The sequence below is a fragment of the Coregonus lavaretus genome (assembly GCF_964263955.1).
Source record: "Coregonus lavaretus genome assembly, chromosome: 31".
Lineage (NCBI taxonomy): Eukaryota > Metazoa > Chordata > Actinopteri > Salmoniformes > Salmonidae > Coregonus > Coregonus lavaretus.
The window spans coordinates 31,034,295-31,052,408 of record NC_140018.1 but is presented as its reverse complement, the minus strand read 5'-3'; the positions used below and the strand labels follow the sequence as shown (position 1 = coordinate 31,052,408).

The following is an 18,114-nucleotide window of genomic DNA, read 5'->3' as shown; positions in this document are numbered from 1 at the left end:
CCTGCAATTAGTGTGGTTTTGGAATAATTTGTTCCGAGTCTCAGGCACTTCTCTCTACGAAACTGGTATGTATCGGTTTTTGTGAGCCTCATCAAGCTATTTCCTAGGCCTATGTGCGTTTACCTGAAACCCCGCCCATTGTCACAGCAAGCCAATCGCGTGGCCTATCGCAGGTAAAACTTCGGCTCCAGCTCATAGATCGAGAAAAGCCGAATAAACTAGTTCTGGAGTACACGGTTGACATACATTTTAACTACCAGCATCTCGTGTTTTTTAAAATAGTTGACGTATCGGAATTACCGTTCCAACTTGAAAGTCCAGTCCGCCGGAGCGAAATGACACAGGAGCTTGGCAAGTAAGTAGGCCTACACGGTCCAGTTGTATACAGGTGTGCAATACTGTATGAATGACGATCTTCCATAGCCTAACTATCCAGGTAGCCTAAGTAAACTAGTGTAAGCTACTGGATCACAATTGTCATTTAAAAAATATTTTTCGTATTATTCTTACAGATGTATTTAAGCTTGTTTAATGCTGATCCTGTAAATGTTTTGAACTGGGCTTCATTTAATAATATTTTTAGCATTTAGAAAACATTCGAAGGAAATCTATTCAATTAATGGCAGTTTGATTGTGTATTGAACTTCTTAGACAATGTACACAAACAAATACTGACACAATTAAATCGTCTCATTTCTGTACCTGGCATCTTATATTTAAACAAAACGATGAAATTGATTTGCTCCTAAGCATAGACATTAGTCTGACTGCCATGACACAGACAGCGAATTGAATACCTGTCTTGCTGTTAGAGCAGGATAAGAGATCTGTCAAGCGTGCTACTGCCTGAAGGTAACACTTACAATAATAATAATATGGCATTTAGCAGACGCTTTTATCCAAAGCGACTTATGCGAAAATGCATGAATACATTTTTGTGTATGGGTGGTCCCGGGGCTCGAACCTACTACCTTGGCGTTTCAAGCGCCGTGCTCTACCAGTTGAGCTACAGAGGATCAAGCCTACTGCTCACTCTATGGGACTCTTTCTGTCCGTGTAAAACATAACATTTAAGAGGTTAGGGCTATTATTGGGCATAGTGAGGGGGATTCTGAACTTAAAATGTTGGACTTGTCCCACTGTGCAGAAAGGGGGATTCTGAACTAAATGTTGATCTGTCCCACTGTGCAGAGAGAGGTGGATTCTGAACGTAATGTTGGACTGGCCCACTGTGCAAAAAGAGGGGGATTCTGAACTTAATGTTGGACTGTCCCGCTGTGCAGAAAGAGGGGGATTTGGCCTCCCGAGTGGCCCATCGGTCTAAGGCACTGCATCGCAGTGCTTGAGGGGTCACTACAGACCTGGGTTGCTTCCCAGGCTGTCACAGCCGGCCGTGACCAGGAGACCCATGAGGTGGCGCACAATTGACCCAGCGTCGTATGGGTTAGGAGGGTTTGGCCGGCTCGGATTTCCTTGTCCCATCGTGCTCTAGCGACTCCTTGTGGCGGGCCGGGCGCCTGCAAGCTGACTTCGGTTGCCAGCTGGAGGGTGTTTCCTCCGACACACTGGTGCGGCTGGCTTCCGGGTTAAGCAAGCAGTGTGTCAAGAAGCAGTGCGGCTTGGCATGGTTGTGTTTCAGAGGACGCATGGCTTTCGACCTTCGCCTCCCCCGAGTCCGTAGGGGAGTTGCAGCGATGGGACAAGACTGTAACTACCAATTAGATATCACAAAATTGGGGAGAACAAAAAGAGGGGGGGGTTCTAAACTAAATGTTGGACTGTCCCACTGTGCAGAAAGAGGGGGATTCTGAACTTAATGTTGGACTGTCCCACTGTGCAGAATGGGAGGGGTTCTGAATCTGAATTTACTCTCGGACTGTCCTACTGTGCAGAAATAGGGGGGTTCTAAATCTGAACGTAATGTTGGACTGTCTCACTGTGCAGAAAGAGGGGTGTTCTGGTGCTCCAGAATGAGCCGTCGTACAGCGGTGGTCAGCGGCAGGCACTCACTGAGGATGACGAGGCATGGAGGACCTTCCTGGAGAACCCCCTGACGGCCGCCTCCAAGGCCATGATGAGCATCAATGGAGATGAGGACAGTGCCAACGCTCTGGGCCTCCTCTACGACTACTACAAGGTACCTTATATATTCCTACTATATTACTACTACTATATACCCACTATACTATAAAGATTCTATAAGTACCTCCACCGCCATAGATGTATCATAGATGTGTGATAATAATGTATTAAATTACTTTTCTAGGTGCCACGAGATAGGAGACCGAATGGACAGCCCAAAACAGAAGAGCTCCTGGGCGATGCTGATCCAAACAAAATGTAATGAATCTCCTTAGTTATGATGTTGTTATCCAGTTATGACTTATCATACTTGACTTTATATTTACTGTAAATCGAGAAAAAGTGTGTTGAAGTAAAGAAAGCTGTGTTCTGAGATGACCTTTACTCTGATCATCTCCTCAGAAAATTCATGGTGCCACTCCAAGACTCTCCCCTGAGGACCGTCCCTCGCAACACCGTGGTCCAGGGCAGCAGCCAACCCAGCCGGATGGACAAGACCCGGGCTCTCTACCCAGCCTCAGACTCCATAGTCTGCCTGTCCACCACCTCCAGCCCTCCCTCCTACTCCATCAGCACAGGGCGGACCCTGGCCCCATTGGGCCTCCCCCCTGGACCCCACAGTTCCCAGTCCGACGGAATGGCCTTCAGTCGCCAGCTCAACCACAGCCAGTACAGCCCCAGAGCTAAGAGCCTCACCCCCAATTCCACCTACACAGAGCCCTACAAGGACAGCTCCAATGAGGTAGGTCCTCTAACTGTTACTCCAGAACCAGATTGAACCAGAGCATAATTTTACACTGAGCAGTGCAAGCCTCTCCTGGAGCTGTACTGCTTACACCTAGGTTTCATTGAAATGAATGAAAGCGTCTCACGCTCTGTAAAAGTAGCAGGCTTGTGAGAATCAGCCTATTCACTTTTATGGAGCCAAGGAGGCATCATCCATATTTTCATTGATCTATGGGGTTGTAGTGTAATATGTAATGGTCACCTATACAGATTATTATGGGTGCCTCCCAAATGGCACCATATTCCCTATAGTGCACTATAAAGCCAAGTGAATAGGGTGCCATTTGGGTCACATCCTATGTCTATGGTGCTAATGTTCCCCTGGAATGTTTTGTTGTGACCCACAGGTCTTCCCTCTGTCGGAGGAGCTCCAACAACGCATGGCCTCCATTCCTCCCGGTGGATACCCTTACTACAGCTCGACAGCAAGGTAACATACTCAGTCAAACATGGGATAGAGACAGTCACTGAGAGACAAATTCCTGTAAAAGGCCAAATAAATGAACTGAACTTAGTGTGTTTTCAAAAATGCTTTCATAGTCACCAGACATCAGGATGTATGATGACGAAGAATTCTCTCTCTATCTCAGTCAACACTTTGAGTACATGCTGGAGGCTCCCCAGTCTATCCGGCCCAAGAGCGGCAGTGGCCAGATGAGTTACCTGAACAAGGGCCAGTTCTACCCTATCACCCTGAGAGAGCTAGGGGGCCCCCCGGTCCCACCCCACCTCAATGGAGAATTCCGGGTATGAGCTTCTCTATTGTATCTCTTCTATTTCTATTCTTATCGCTCGCTCTCTCTCTTTCTCTCCCCCCTCTCTCTCTCTCTTTCTCTCCCCTCTCTCTCTTTCTCTCCCCCCTCTCTCTCTGTCTTTCTCGCCCCTCTCTCTCTTTCTCTCCCCCCTCTCTCTGTCTTTCTCGCCCCTCTCTCTCTTTCTCCCCCCCCTCTCTCTCTCTTTCTCTCCCCTCTCTCTCTTTCTCTCCCCCCTCTCTCTCTGTCATTCTCACCCCTCTCTCTCTTTCTCCCCCCCTCTCTCTTTCTCTCTCTCTCTCTCTCTCTCTCTCTCTTTCTCTCCCCTCTCTCTCTTTCTCTCCCCTCTCTCTCTTTCTCTCCCCCCTCTCTTTCTTTCATCTCTCTTTCCTGACTTCTTATCTATTTCTATTCTACAAGTATCTAGTGTGTCTCTAGGTTTGGGAAATGTTTTGGGAATTACTTACTGATGGAATATTTCAGAGTGTGGTGATGCTGGTGTTTGGAGAGGAAAAGTTCACAGATGACCAGCTCAAACACTGGAGATACTGGCACAGCAGACAGCACACAGCCAAGCAGCGCTGCATTGATATTGGTGAGGGGTTACACACACACATTCATGCATACACACACTGCACGCATACGCACACACAACCGTGTGCATGCACACACTCTCTCTCACACTAGGGCTGCACAATTAATCGAATTCACATCGAAATCGAAATATTGACGTGCAATATTCATATCGCAAGAAATCCATATCGCACGCAATATTTTGAAAGGCATTTCAGCCGTGTGCAACGTCCCTTTTTATAATTGACTACGTTTTTCTCCTCTTGTGGCCTCTTTCTGCACACATCAACCCGAGCCCTGTCACTCAAGCAGTGCAGTTCCTCTTCCTCGCTGTTAGATTCACTATAAGTTTGCATGCTGTTGTGTTAGGTCAAATGCAGTCAACCGATTGTTCCAAACAATAACGATGCTGCTTTACCCACACACAAATACACACACACACACACACACACACAACCAAAACAGTCACACTATGTTCTCAGAATCAGTATGTAAACATTATTGTTTGTGTGTAAAACATCCTGTTGTATCTCTTCCCTGTTTGTTCATCCCAGCTGACTACAAAGAGAGCTTCAATACGATCGCCAGTATTGAGGAGATCGCCTACAATGCCATCTCTTTCACATGGGACACTAAGGACAAGCCACGGGTAAAAGAGGCCAATATCATGTGGCAGCAGAAATCTTTGTGTGAAGATTTTGGGCTCTGGGGTGAAGTTTCCCCTGGGTACAGATCTAGGATCAGCTTGCCCTCCCCAATCTTAACCTTAACCAATGGTGTAAAAAATGCCAAACTGACCCAAGATCAGCGTCTAGAGGCAGCTTCACTCTACACCAGATTTAGGAGCAAAATGTATGTCTATGTTTTGTCAGAAAAAGAAAGTAGTTACAAACAATCTCCAGCAGGGGGAGACATACACAAGTAAATCAATCATACACAACACTTTGAAACAACCCAGGACTATAGTTACTAGAGACTACAATTTTCTACCTTGGTTTTCTACCTGCATGAAAGAAATGTCATACTCAATGGAAATAAACCCATAAATGTGCATCAGAACTGTTCATTCAAAAATATTTATCTAATTCATTCAAATGTAAAACATTCTGTCTATTACTACTCTACCCTGCTATTTTTTGGTATGTTTTCATGTCATTATTGGTGCTTTTATGCAATGTTTTTAATGTGTTGCATGTGAGCCTCATGCTTTTCTGTCCAATGTAAATTGGATGAACAATAAAATGTTTAGAATTTGAATCCTCACGTGCCTTGATCTTTGCCCCCTCAGGTGTTTGTGTCAGTGAACTGTCTGAGTACAGACTTCTCCCCTCAAAAAGGAGTGAGGGGCCTTCCTCTCAACCTCCAGATTGACACCTACAGCTGTGGTAACCATGGTGAAAAGCTAGTGCACAGAGCCTACTGCCAGATCAAGGTGTTCTGTGACAAAGGTGCCGAGAGGAAGATCCGAGACGAGGAGAGGAAGCAGACTCAAAGGAAGGGAAGGGGACAGGAGACAACTGCAGCCTGTGAGTACAGTACACCTGATTTAAGTCAGACACATACATATAGATAGATAGATAGATAGATAGATAGATAGATAGATAGATAGATAGATAGATAGATAGATAGATAGATAGATAGATAGATAGATAGATAGATAGATAGATACATACATACATACATACATACATACATACATACATACATACATACATACATACATACATACATACATACATACATACACATACAGTGCATTCGGAAAGTATTCAGACCCCTTGACTTTTTCCACATTTTGTTACGTTACAGCCTTATTCTAAAATTGACTAAATCGTTTTCCCCCCTCATCAATGTACACACAATACCCCATAATGACAAAGCAAAAAGAGGTTTGTAGATTATTTTGCTAATTTATAAAAAATCCAAAACTGAAATATCATATTTACATAAGTATTCAGACCCTTTTCTCAGTACTTTGTTGAAGCACCTTTGGCAGCGATTACAGCCTCGAGACTTCTTGGGTATGACGCTACAAGCTTGGCACACCTGTATTTGGGGAGTTTCTCCCATTCTTCTCTGCATATCCTCTCAAGCTCTGTCAGGTTGGATGGGGAGCGTCGCTGCACAGCTATTTTCAGGTCTCTCCAGAGATCGGGTTCAAGTCTGGGCTCTGGCTGGAGCAGGTTTTCATCAAGGATCTCTCAGTACGTTGCTCCGTTCATCTTTCCCTCGATCCTGAATAGTCTCCCAGTCCCTGCCGCTGAAAAACATCCCCACAGCATGATGCTGCCACCACCATGCTTCACCGTAGGGATGGTGCCAGGTTTCCTCCAGACGTGACGCTTGGCATTCAGGCCAAAGAGTTCAATCTTGGTTTCATCAGACCAGAGAATCTTGTTTCTCATGGTCTGAGAGTGCTTTAGGTATCTTTTGTGAGGAGTGGCTTCCCTCTGGCCACTCTACCATGAAGGCCTGATTGGTGGAGTGCTGCAGAGATGGTTGTCCTTCTGGAAGGTTCTGCCATCTCCACAGAGGACCTCTGGAGCTCTGTCAGAGTGACCATTGGGATCTTGGTCACCTCCCTGACCAAGGCCCTTCTCCCCTGATTGCTCAGTTTGGCTGGGCGGCCATCTCTAGGAAGAGTCTTATTGGTTCCAAACTTCTTCCATTTAAGGATGATGGAGGCCACTGTTTTCTTGGGGACCTTCAATGCTGAAAATAAATAAATGGTACCCCTCCCCAGATCTGTGCCTCGACACAATCCTGTCTCGGAGCTCTACGGACAATTCCTCCGACCTCATGGCTTGGTTTTTGCTCTGACATGCACTGTCAACTGTGGGACCTGATATAGACAGGTGTGTGCCTTTCCAAATCATGTCCAATCAATTGAATTTACCACAGGTGTACTCCAATCAAGTTGTAGAAACATCTCAAGGAGGATCAATGGAAACAGCATGCACCTGAGCTCAATTTTGAGTCTCATAGCAAAGGGTCTGAATACTTATGTAAATAAGGTATTTCAGTTATAAAAATTTTATAAATTAGCAAAGATTTCTAAAAACCTGTTTTCGCTTTGTCATTATGGGGTATTGTGTGTAGATTGCTGAGATTTTTATTTATTTAATCCATTTTAGAATAAGGCTGTAACTTAACAAAATTTGGAAAAAGTTAAGGGGTCTGAATACTTTCCGAAGGCACTGTATATATATATATATATATATATATAGTTTAATCTCTCGTGGACAGACAACGTAAACATAAATTGTACTGTAGATCTGTTATGATACATGTGAGATAACGAGCAGCATTAAGAATGAAACACATCGAGAATCTCACTGCCGATAGGTAAACAGTGCGAGGCCGTTCCTTCTCTCGCTCGGTACCTGCTGCGTGCCAACCCGTATAGCGACAAACCTGCCATATCTACTTGAAGAATCACAATTATCGTCAGTGGCCAACAACTTGACTTTGAGCCAATCCGAAAGCATGAGCCCCCACGTGGGGGAGCCAACAGAAGTGACAACAAAAAGGCAAAAAGAGGGCATTTTCTCCTTATATCCACGGTTAAATGTCATGAGCCAGTCACACTTTATATGCAGTGTAGGCTATGGGATGGTAGCTAGCTAAGTGCACAGATGCAATGCACACAACACTAAATACTTCCTCCAAGCTTGCTAACCACTGTAGCTACTATTGACATTATAATTAAGTCATAATGGATTAGTTTCCATGAAACAGCTGCCTGTGTTAGCTGCCGAGTTAGTGCAGTGTCCTTAGATAGCTAGCTATGTTGTGCTAGCTAACGAATATGCTAATGTTAGTTAGCTAGCTATACATTTGGCTATGGGCTGGCACTGGCAGTATGGGATTATGGAGAGTGAATTAAATTGTTTGTTTGTCATCTGGCTAGTATCATCAAGGGCTTTCTACAAAATAGCAACATTAGCTCAGCTAGCTAGCTTGCTAACATTGGCATCTAGACCATAACCTAAGCAACACACGCAGACATGCATTGCCAAACAAGGCTACTGCCACCTTTTGGTTTGGAGTATTTTAACAAGGCTTTGTGGCTGACGACTTCAATGTCTTTGCTGTGTGAACACAAAAGAGATTGACTCCCGACACTGTTCAGAGGTGTAATTACTTTCAGCTGGCGAACGGTAGACAATCCTGTGTGTGTCCCTGCTCTTAGTTCCGGTGCTTTGGACAAATCACGATTTCGCTGGTGTTAGCTTATTTTGGCTTTCGGAAGGGTAGGGGACATTTGGCCTATAGACTTGCCTGTAACTTGCAAAGAGAGAGGGTGGAGTTCTTCAGTCCTGTTCTCTTAACACGTATGGACCCAGAACTTAATCCAACATCTGACCAATTACGCAAGACTTTAGTTCTGTGTTAACTGAGATTAATATATAGTGCTTTTAACAAATATATTTTTCTTTGTGTGATTCACAAAATCCTGTACTCAACTAACCCCTAAAAAGCAAGCTAGGGAAACAGCATGTCAAGGGTAAAAAACTCAGTCTCTAGAGTTGATATACAATAGTAGACATGTCTCAATAAAATAAAAACACCTTGAAGAAAAGGAAAAGCACTTGTTCTTTGCAACAGCAACAGTCCCATTTGTCTCTTCTCACAACCGATGGTGGAGTGCCCAGAGTGGAGGGCCCCTATTCTAGTGAGCGAGACTAGTGTCCCATCCTGCTCCCATGTTAACCCCTCTACCTCTCCCTGCTGTCCTGTCACAGATGTGGAAGACCCTCTGAAGCTGAAGCATGTGGACATAACATTGTTCAAAGCCATGAGTGATATGGACTCCCAGCCGGTCCTCTTTATCCCTGAGGTCCACTTCCCCAGCACCCAGCGCCACCACGTAAGACCTACATTACATGGAAGGATAAAACAATTAAAATATAAGGCATTAAACCTCTCTCTTAAGGCCTCCATTGTACCGATATTGTATCTAAATCCAAATAGGTTTTCTAGAAAGCTACTAAGAGAGGCCCATCCTATGTTTAAAACCTTACATTTTCAGTGGATTGACAATGTATCCCTGTTTTAAAGTATCCTTATTTTTAAATAAAGTCATACAGAGTTGGCAACAATTTCAATTTCATCCTCCAGAAAAGGTAGATCTAATATTACAGAAAATAATATGGCTAAACTGCAATATATTGATTGAGAAGAAAAACACATGGGGGGGGGGGGAGTTACTAGAAGGGTATAATATTTATGAAGGACATTGTAAACAAAAATTGTAAAATTATGTCACACAAGCAACTAATAAGTGTGTATGGAGGTGTATGCTCAATACAAAATTATAACCAACTCATCACGACTCTGCCACAAAATTGGAAGAGACAATTACTTAAAGAAGATATTAAAGAATTAGTCTACCTGCCACCTATTAAAAATCATAAATGGCTTAAAATGCTTAGTATAAATCATTTTTTTGATCAATTTCACTTAAAGTCAAAAGGTTTGACAGCAATACTGTATACATTTCAAGTCCGTTGGGAACAGCGTTTTGATGTCCCAATTCCTTGGCATCGGGTCTATGAACTGACATATAAAACAACAATTGACACCTCAATCCGTTTGTTTAAACTATTATATAAAATACTTGCTACAAAAAGAATGCTCAATATATGGGGCATTGAATAGTCAGCCTTGTGCAGACTGCCACGAGGAAACAGAATCAATAGAACATATTTTCTTGTACTGTCCATCGGTGGCTCGCTTTTGGAGTCAGGTCCAGGAATGGTTGTTATGTCATAATATCAGGGTTCAGATGGACCTGCAAACTGTATTGTTAGGGGATCTGAAAAACCACAATCAGTCAATGAGAAATATAATTATACTCTTGGGTAAAGTATTTATTTTTAGACATGTTATAAATAGGGAGGTTCAGGACCCTCATAAGTCATCATAGTAAAATGGAGGAATGTATTGCAAAAGGAAATAGCTAAATGGCATTATACTGGGAAAGATGGGTTAATCTGTGGACATCGGAGGGTTGGCATTAAGATCAGAATGAATGGTGGATTGGCCGCTGTGGGTGAAAATCCAGCACTTGAAGAAAGAGGAGATTAGGAATATATTTATAATATATTTAACTACAGGTACCGTAGATGAGAGCGAAATAGCTGTAAGTAGCAGTAGAAGTATTGAGGGGATAAATAAAGGGGATTAGAAATTATGCAAACAATTAAATTAATAGAACCGACAATCTATCTGAAATATTAAAGCTGATCTACCCCACCCCCAAAAATATATAAAATAATTCTACCTTACCCATATTTAGGGTTGCAAAATTCTAGTAACTTTTCCAAAGTTCCCGGACTTTTTAGAAATACCAGTTGGAGGATTCCTGGAATCAAGAGGGAATACGCAGGGAGGGAATCCTCCAACTGGGAATCCTCTAACTGGGATTTCTGGAAAAACCTGGGAACTGCCCATGTTACACTGCAACATATCGTCAAACTGACCATAGTCTCTAGGGACGTTTTGTTTTTAGCCTTTGCTAGGACCGAGCAACATTTTCATGGATAATTTGTAATACAAATTAGTTTTAAAAAAAATAGACACCTGGTTGCATACATGGGCACCCATGACAATACTGCTGATTCATTTAAATACAAAAATCTGCTGAAATACAGGAGTAAAGCTCATCATTTATAACAAGACTTACTTACATTTGTGTGAGATCACATGTAAATACATGAGGGGGGGAAATGTCATTTTTGAGACATATTTTCAGAAAATTTCATGAGACATGTTGTGCAACATAAAGAACACAAAGGAGTATACAAACTAAGAGACAGCAGTCCTCAAATAGGGGTGCTTGTGCTACACTGACTGGAGAGTTTCAGTGGAGTTGGTTTGAGACAGTAGTAGCTGAACAAATAGCCCAGGTAAAGAACTTACAGTGGGGGGAAAAAGTATTTAGTCAGCCACCAATTGTGCAAGTTCTCCCACTTAAAAAGATGAGAGAGGCCTGTAATTTTCATCATAGCTACACGTCAACAATGACAGACAAATTGAGGGAAAAAAATCCAGAAAATCACATTGTAGGATTTTTAATGAATTTATTTGCAAATTATGGTGGAAAATAAGTATTTGGTCACCTACAAACAAGCAAGATTTCTGGCTCTCACAGACCTGTAACTTCTTCTTTAAGAGGCTCCTCTGTCCTCCACTCGTTACCTGTATTAATGGCACCTGTTTGAACTTGTTATCAGTATAAAATACACCTGTCCACAACCTCAAACAGTCACACTCCAAACTCCACTATGGCCAAGACCAAAGAGCTGTCAAACGACACCAGAAACAAAATTGTAGACCTGCACCAGGCTGGGAAGACTGAATCTGCAATAGGTAAGCAGCTTGGTTTGAAGAAATCAACTGTGGGAGCAATTATTAGGAAATGGAAGACATACAAGACCACTGATAATCTCCCTCGATCTGGGGCTCCACGCAAGATCTCACCCCGTGGGGTCAAAATGATCACAAGAACGGTGAGCAAAAATCCCAGAACCACACGGGGGGGCCTAGTGAATGACCTGCAGAGAGCTGGGACCAAAGTAACAAAGCCTACCATCAGTAACACACTACGCCGCCAGGGACTCAAATCCTGCAGTGCCAGACGTGTCCCCCTGCTTAAGCCAGTACATGTCCAGGCCCATCTGAAGTTTGCTAGAGTGCATTTGGATGATCCAGAAGAGGATTGGGAGAATGTCATATGGTCAGATGAAACCAAAATAGAACTTTTTGGTCAAAACTCAACTCGTCGTGTTTGGAGGACAAAGAATGCTGAGTTGCATCCAAAGAACACCATACCTACTGTGAAGCATGGGGGTGGAAACATCATGCTTTGGGGCTGTTTTTCTGCAAAGGGACCAGGACGACTGATCCGTGTATAGGAAAGAATGAATGGGGCCATGTATCGTGAGATTTTGAGTGAAAACCTCCTTCCATCAGCAAGGGCATTGAAGATGAAACGTGGCTGGGTCTTTCAGCATGACAATGATCCCAAACACACCGCCCGGGCAACGAAGGAGTGGCTTCGTAAGAAGCATTTCAAGGTCCTGGAGTGGCCTAGCCAGTCTCCAGATCTCAACCCCATAGAAAATCTTTGGATGGAGTTGAAAGTCCGTGTTGCCCAGCGACAGCCCCAAAACATCACTGCTCTAGAGGAGATCTGCATGGAGGAATGGGCCAAAATACCAGCAACAGTGTGTGAAAACCTTGTGAAGACTTACAGAAAACGTTTGACCTGTGTCATTGCCAACAAAGGGTATGTAAATATAACAAAGTATTGAGAAACTTTTGTTATTGACCAAATACTTATTTTCCACCATAATCTGCAAATAAATTCATAAAAAATCCTACAATGTGATTTTCTGGATTTTTTTTTCTCATTTTGTCTGTCATAGTTGACGTGTACCTATGATGAAAATTACAGGCCTCTCTCATCTTTTTAAGTGGTAGAACTTGCACAATTGGTGGCTGACTAAATACTTTTTCCCCCACTGTAAGTAGTTTTTTGGGTGTATCTGTACTTTACTTTACTATTAAAATTTGTACTTTTACTTCATTACATTCCTAAAGAAAATAATGTACTTTTTACTCCATACATTTTCCCTGACACCCAAAAGTACTCGTTACATTTTGAATGCATAGCAGGAAAGGAAAATGGTGCAATTCTCGCACTTATCAAGAGAACATCCCTGGTCATTCCGACTGCCTCTGATCTGGCGGACTCACTAAACACACATGCTTCTTTTGTAAATTATGTCTAAGTGTTGGAGTGTGCCCCTGGCTATCCATAAATTTAAAAAACAAGAAAATGGTGCTGTCTGGTTTGCTTAATATTAGGGATTGTAAATTATTTATACTTTTACTTGTACATTTGATACCTAAGTATATTTTAGCAATTACATTTACTTTTGATACTTAAGTACATTTAAAACCAAATACTTTTAGACTTTTACTCAAGTAGTATTTTACTGGATGACTTTCACTTTTACTTGAGTCATTTTCTATAAAAAGTATTTTTTTTGTATGACAGTTGGGTACTTTTTCCACCACTGCTTATTAGCAGTCGTTATTTGCATAGATGTCAGTATAAGATATGGATATCGGGTATCTAATCTTGCTCTTTGTCCTTTATCAGGCATGCCTATCAGATGACGGTGAGGATGGGTGTGTACAATTCCTCTTTTAGACAAGAATTGTAAAATCTGGTAACATGTATAGATGCTACAAATGGCTATAAACGTAATAATGAAATAATTGAAAATGGTGTATACCCATAATAAGTGATTAACTGCATTTTCCATACTCGTCCAGACTCATGATAGTCATACATGTTGTGTTTGTTTTGCTGCAGCTTGGGGCAGAAGAGACTGCTCGACTATGATGAGGACTTTGACTCAGCCCCTCACAAGAGAGCCAGGAGGGAGGAGCCAGAGAAAGGTACATCAAATAGTAGAGACATATGCAGACAGACAGACAGACAGAGTGAAAAAGAGACGGTTTAGTGAAGAGAAGGCATAAACCGGAGAGAGAATTATAGAACGAGGGAGCAAAAGAGAGAGAATGAGTGAGGGAGAGAGAATTCAAAATAGCATGAGAGAGAGGGAGAAATGCTTTCTGCACTGTAGTTGTGTTTGTTGCTCTGGCTGCTGTTGTTCAGGCTGCTCCCACCTAGTTCAGCTGACTGAATTTATGTAAACACAGGCCACGTGGCTTCCAAAGCCCCCCTCCCACTCTAGATGCACAAAACACAACACACAAACACACTCAACCGGTGTGGAACGTGATCATTTCCCTGACATGTAGACCAAACGGGATTGTTTTTTTCCCCAGTCACGTGTGTGGGGCGGAAAGGTTCTAAGAATGATTAGGGTCTGTTTGATGTTTGGTGTGGTCTCTCTCAGACTAGTCTATTGCTGACCAGGCTCATAGTCAATTCCCAAGACGCCAGCGTGAAAGGAGCAAAGAGCAATTACAGTCAGTCAATGGTCCAGCCTGCTCTCAGTATAACAAAGGAGTGTCCAAAATGCCTCCCTATCCTGGGCTATGGTCAAAAGTAGTGCACTATATAGGGAATAGGGTGCCATTTCAGAGACAGTCCATGTTAACTGAGTTTCACTATCTTTATGGGGGGTGAGAGTGGCAGTTGTTTCAGCATGAAAACACACCACAACCATGGAAACGTCACCCAGCAGGATATTAGGGCAATACTGTAGTAGTTACCTCAGTGACTTGACTGAGAGAGAAACCCACACAGTATTTTTGTGTGTGAAACTGTCTCACACCCATGTCAAAAAAAATACCTTGTGTGTAATCCCACCTCTATTTGCTTATGGCAACTCTCCCTCACACTGGGGGTTGGTGTGGTATCTGACTGTACCTCTCCCTCACACTGGGGGTTGGTGTGGTAGTATCTCACTGGGTTGGTGTGGAATTTGAATGTACCTCTCCGTCACACTGTGGGGGTTGGTGTGGTATCTGACTGTACCTCTCCCCCGCACTATGGGGGTTGGTGTGGTAGGCAATCTTTTGGTGTGGTATCTGACTGTGGGGGTTGGTGTGGTATCTGACTGTACCTCTCCCCCCCACTATGGGGGTTGGTGTGGTAGGCAATCTTTTGGTGTGGTATCTGACTGTGGGGGTTGGTGTGGTATCTGACTGTACCTCTCCCCCCCACTATGGGGGTTGGTGTGGTAGGCAATCTTTTGGTGTGGTATCTGACTGTTGGTTTCGTCTCTCTCTGTGTTCCTCTAGTGCTGCTCTACGTCCGTAAGGAGACAGAGGAGGTGTTTGATGCTCTGATGCTGAGGACGCCCACTATGGCAGGACTACTGGAGGCTGTGAGCAGATGTTGTTGGGTTCCAAAGAACCTTTGTTTTTGCAAAAGTATTTTCAGAACTCCTCGACTTTCGAAGATGAGTCTAAAATAAATATATTTAGCTCAGAATGTCTTCTTTGACATTACTGTATTTATACTAGGGATATAATTTCTCAACAGGCAAAGTTAAAAAATAGCTGGAGTGGGACTTTAATACTTGTGAATACTTGTCTGATAAGTGTTGTATGTTTTGAGTGTGTGCCAAATGAATGACCTTGATTTTTCCCCCATGGGTTTAAATACATAGCAAGCGCAGACATAGCTATTTGTGTAAAGTGTGCCACCCTGGATGCGTCCTAAATGACACCCTATTCCCTTTATAATTAACTACTTTTAACCAGGGTCCATAGTGTTCTGGTCAAAAGTAGTGCACTATATAGTGTATAAGGTGCCATTTGGGACGCAAGCCACAGTGACACAGTCAGATAGGTTTGTTTCCTGTTTGTGTCTGTCAGGAAGCAGTCACTCGTCAGAGAAGGCACACAGGCATTCAATGGAATGTATTGTATTGTCTAACGACTGTTTGCACCCAGTTCTCATAGGGTGTTTCCCATGTTTTTCGTCACATCTCTAGGTAAGTGATAAATATGAGCTGCCACTTGGAAAAATGGGGAAAGTCTACAAGAGGTGCAAAAAAGGGTAAGACCGGTGTCACTGCTCATGATCTAGGTCACTGCAAATAAATTTTGTCCCAAATGGCACCCTATTCCCTATATAGTGCACTACTTTTGACCAGCGCCATAAGGCTCTGTCAGAAGTAGTGCACTATATAGGAAATATGGTGCCATTTGGGACGCATAAAAGTAGATAATCTATAACATGTTTATAGATGTTATTGTCTCCCGAGTGGCGCAGTGGTCTAAGGCACTGCATCGCAGTGCTAGCTGTGCCACTAGAGATCCTGGTTCGAATCCAGGCTCGTCCAGGGTAGGGGAGGGAATGGCCGGCAGGGATGTAGCTCAGTAGATAGAGCATGGCGTTTGCAACGCCTGGGTTGTGGGTTCGTTTCCCACAGGGGGTATGAAAAAAAAAAATATATATATATATATGTATGCACTAACTGTAAGTCGCTCTGGATAAGAGCGTCTGCTAAATGACTAAAATGTAAAATGTAAAAAATATAGAGTAAACTCCACTTTGAAAGAAGTAAATCACTTCTACTGTCTTATCTGTAGGATCCTAGTTCATATGGACGACAACATCATCAAGCATTACTCCAACGAGGATGCCTTCCACATCCGCATGGAGGAGGTGGGGGGGAAGGTCCTGCTGACACTGACCGAGATCTGAGCTCCGAGCCTGGACAGGGGTGTATACATTAGGGCACGCAACGTTTCAAAACGTTTCGCAACGGAAAATTAGAATTTCTTATTGGACCAGTCCAGGTTATTGGACCTCCCTGTTTTAGTATTTTTTCTTCTGTTTGGTGCCTAGTGAATATGAATACGACCCTGGTCAGGGGGAGTGGAGTTTGTTGTTAGGGGCCTCCTGGGTGAGGCCCTTGGAGGTGGAACACTTGGAGGGGTATGAGGAGGGGCCCAGAACAGTAGGATTAGTCACCTGTTTACACAACTGTAACATACTTCTACAAGTAAAAGTAGATATTTCTACAAGTAAAAGTAGATATTTTCATGAGTTCTGCCTTTCTGCTGCACCAGTGCCTACGAGGCCATTTTCTGGTGTGGTTGGTTGCGCAACATTGCTACCTCGCTCGCTGGCTGGCAAGATTTTTGTTGTTGTATTTTCACGTAAAATGTGACTGATTGATTCACTGTATCTATGTTAAAAGTTGAAATTATGTTGAGGAACATTTGGAAACAATATTGTGTAATGGCCAATGATATTTTCCTTCCTTAAAATTAGACTTTTTGTACTACTACTTTACAGTATATGTATCTGTGAACGAATGATTTTCCAGACGAGATGTTGTTTAGAATGTCAGTGTTCATATAAGTTCATATTATGTATTCTTTTCTAAGATATGCAGTGGTCAGTTTAAGAAATTGACTTGTAAAACATGATGCGGTGAGCGGTTAGGGCTATTTCTGTCTGAGTACTTACTTTTATCATTCTTTTTCAGAATTCTTGGAGGTGATATGTTTTTTTTATTTTTTATGTTTACATCATGAAAAAAGTTATATAATAATGAATTCAATAATATATGTATTTATATTTACATTTTGTGCCAAGTATGGTGTGTGTATCTGAATCTAGATATATAGGCGTCAGCACCATATTTTGTGATGACAGAATGTGAATATTTCTTTGCAACAGGAAATTGGGGTGGGGGTCAGGAAGTGTGTGTTAGTGTTTCAAAACCTTGTCTTTCATGCAAGAACTGAAATCAGTCCTGTAAACAGATGCTTACCTACAGTGGTTATTAAATTTGTTAAAGTCATTCTTCAGACTAAGCATTTCTTTGCACATTGTGTTTTTGTAGGGGAACTTAGCTCAACTGCATCAATGAGGCATGAAGCAGAGAATGTGCAGATTTGGTGATTAGGCTCTGGTCAAAAGTAGTGCACTATATAGGAAATAGGGTACCATTTGGGATGCAACCGTAGTGTCCCTCTGCCAAGTTGAGTTTTATGTAAATAGAACCACATCAGAGAGTGTGTTTTATAGCCCTTTAGGTTGAGTTAGAAAAATAATATAGAGTCTGAGAACCATCTTTCTCACAGCTCTTTTAGTCCTGTCCTGAACATCATCCAGTCAGGCTGTCCCATGCTACTTATTTCAGAAACACCTAGGCCCGTACACATTAAGTTGTACACTTTTGGCACAACGGTTGTGATACAACGGAGAGATATTTGTTATAAAAATAATTACAAAAGTGCTGTAGAGGCACAGTGGAATGGTTGTGTAATAATTTTTGCGCAAACAAAGTCTATTGCAACCATACTCAACAGGCGGACCGCGGTCCGGATCCGGACCCAGAACAGTGTCAATATGGACCACGGGTCCCGACTTTATTTTTGTTATATTTTTTGGGAAATCAGTCTTGCTTTT

The 18,114-nt window shown here is 42.7% G+C and overlaps 1 protein-coding gene across 1 annotated transcript; it reads left to right on the top strand.

Annotated features, from left to right (window-relative positions):
* Positions 1 to 335: 335 nt before the first annotated feature.
* On the top strand, positions 336 to 17,502 carry LOC311107155 (grainyhead-like protein 1 homolog; the record flags this gene model as incomplete). The annotated part of the gene is made up of 15 exons (XM_084149651.1): positions 336 to 355; positions 1,945 to 2,137; positions 2,267 to 2,340; positions 2,485 to 2,824; positions 3,216 to 3,298; positions 3,459 to 3,615; positions 4,104 to 4,215; positions 4,748 to 4,842; positions 5,482 to 5,719; positions 8,939 to 9,063; positions 13,366 to 13,394; positions 13,582 to 13,667; positions 14,982 to 15,067; positions 15,680 to 15,744; positions 16,281 to 17,502. 15 exons carry the CDS (start codon positions 336 to 338, stop codon positions 16,393 to 16,395), a joined length of 1,818 nt encoding a protein of 605 aa, XP_084005777.1. The 3' UTR covers positions 16,396 to 17,502.
* Positions 17,503 to 18,114: the final 612 nt, after the last annotated feature.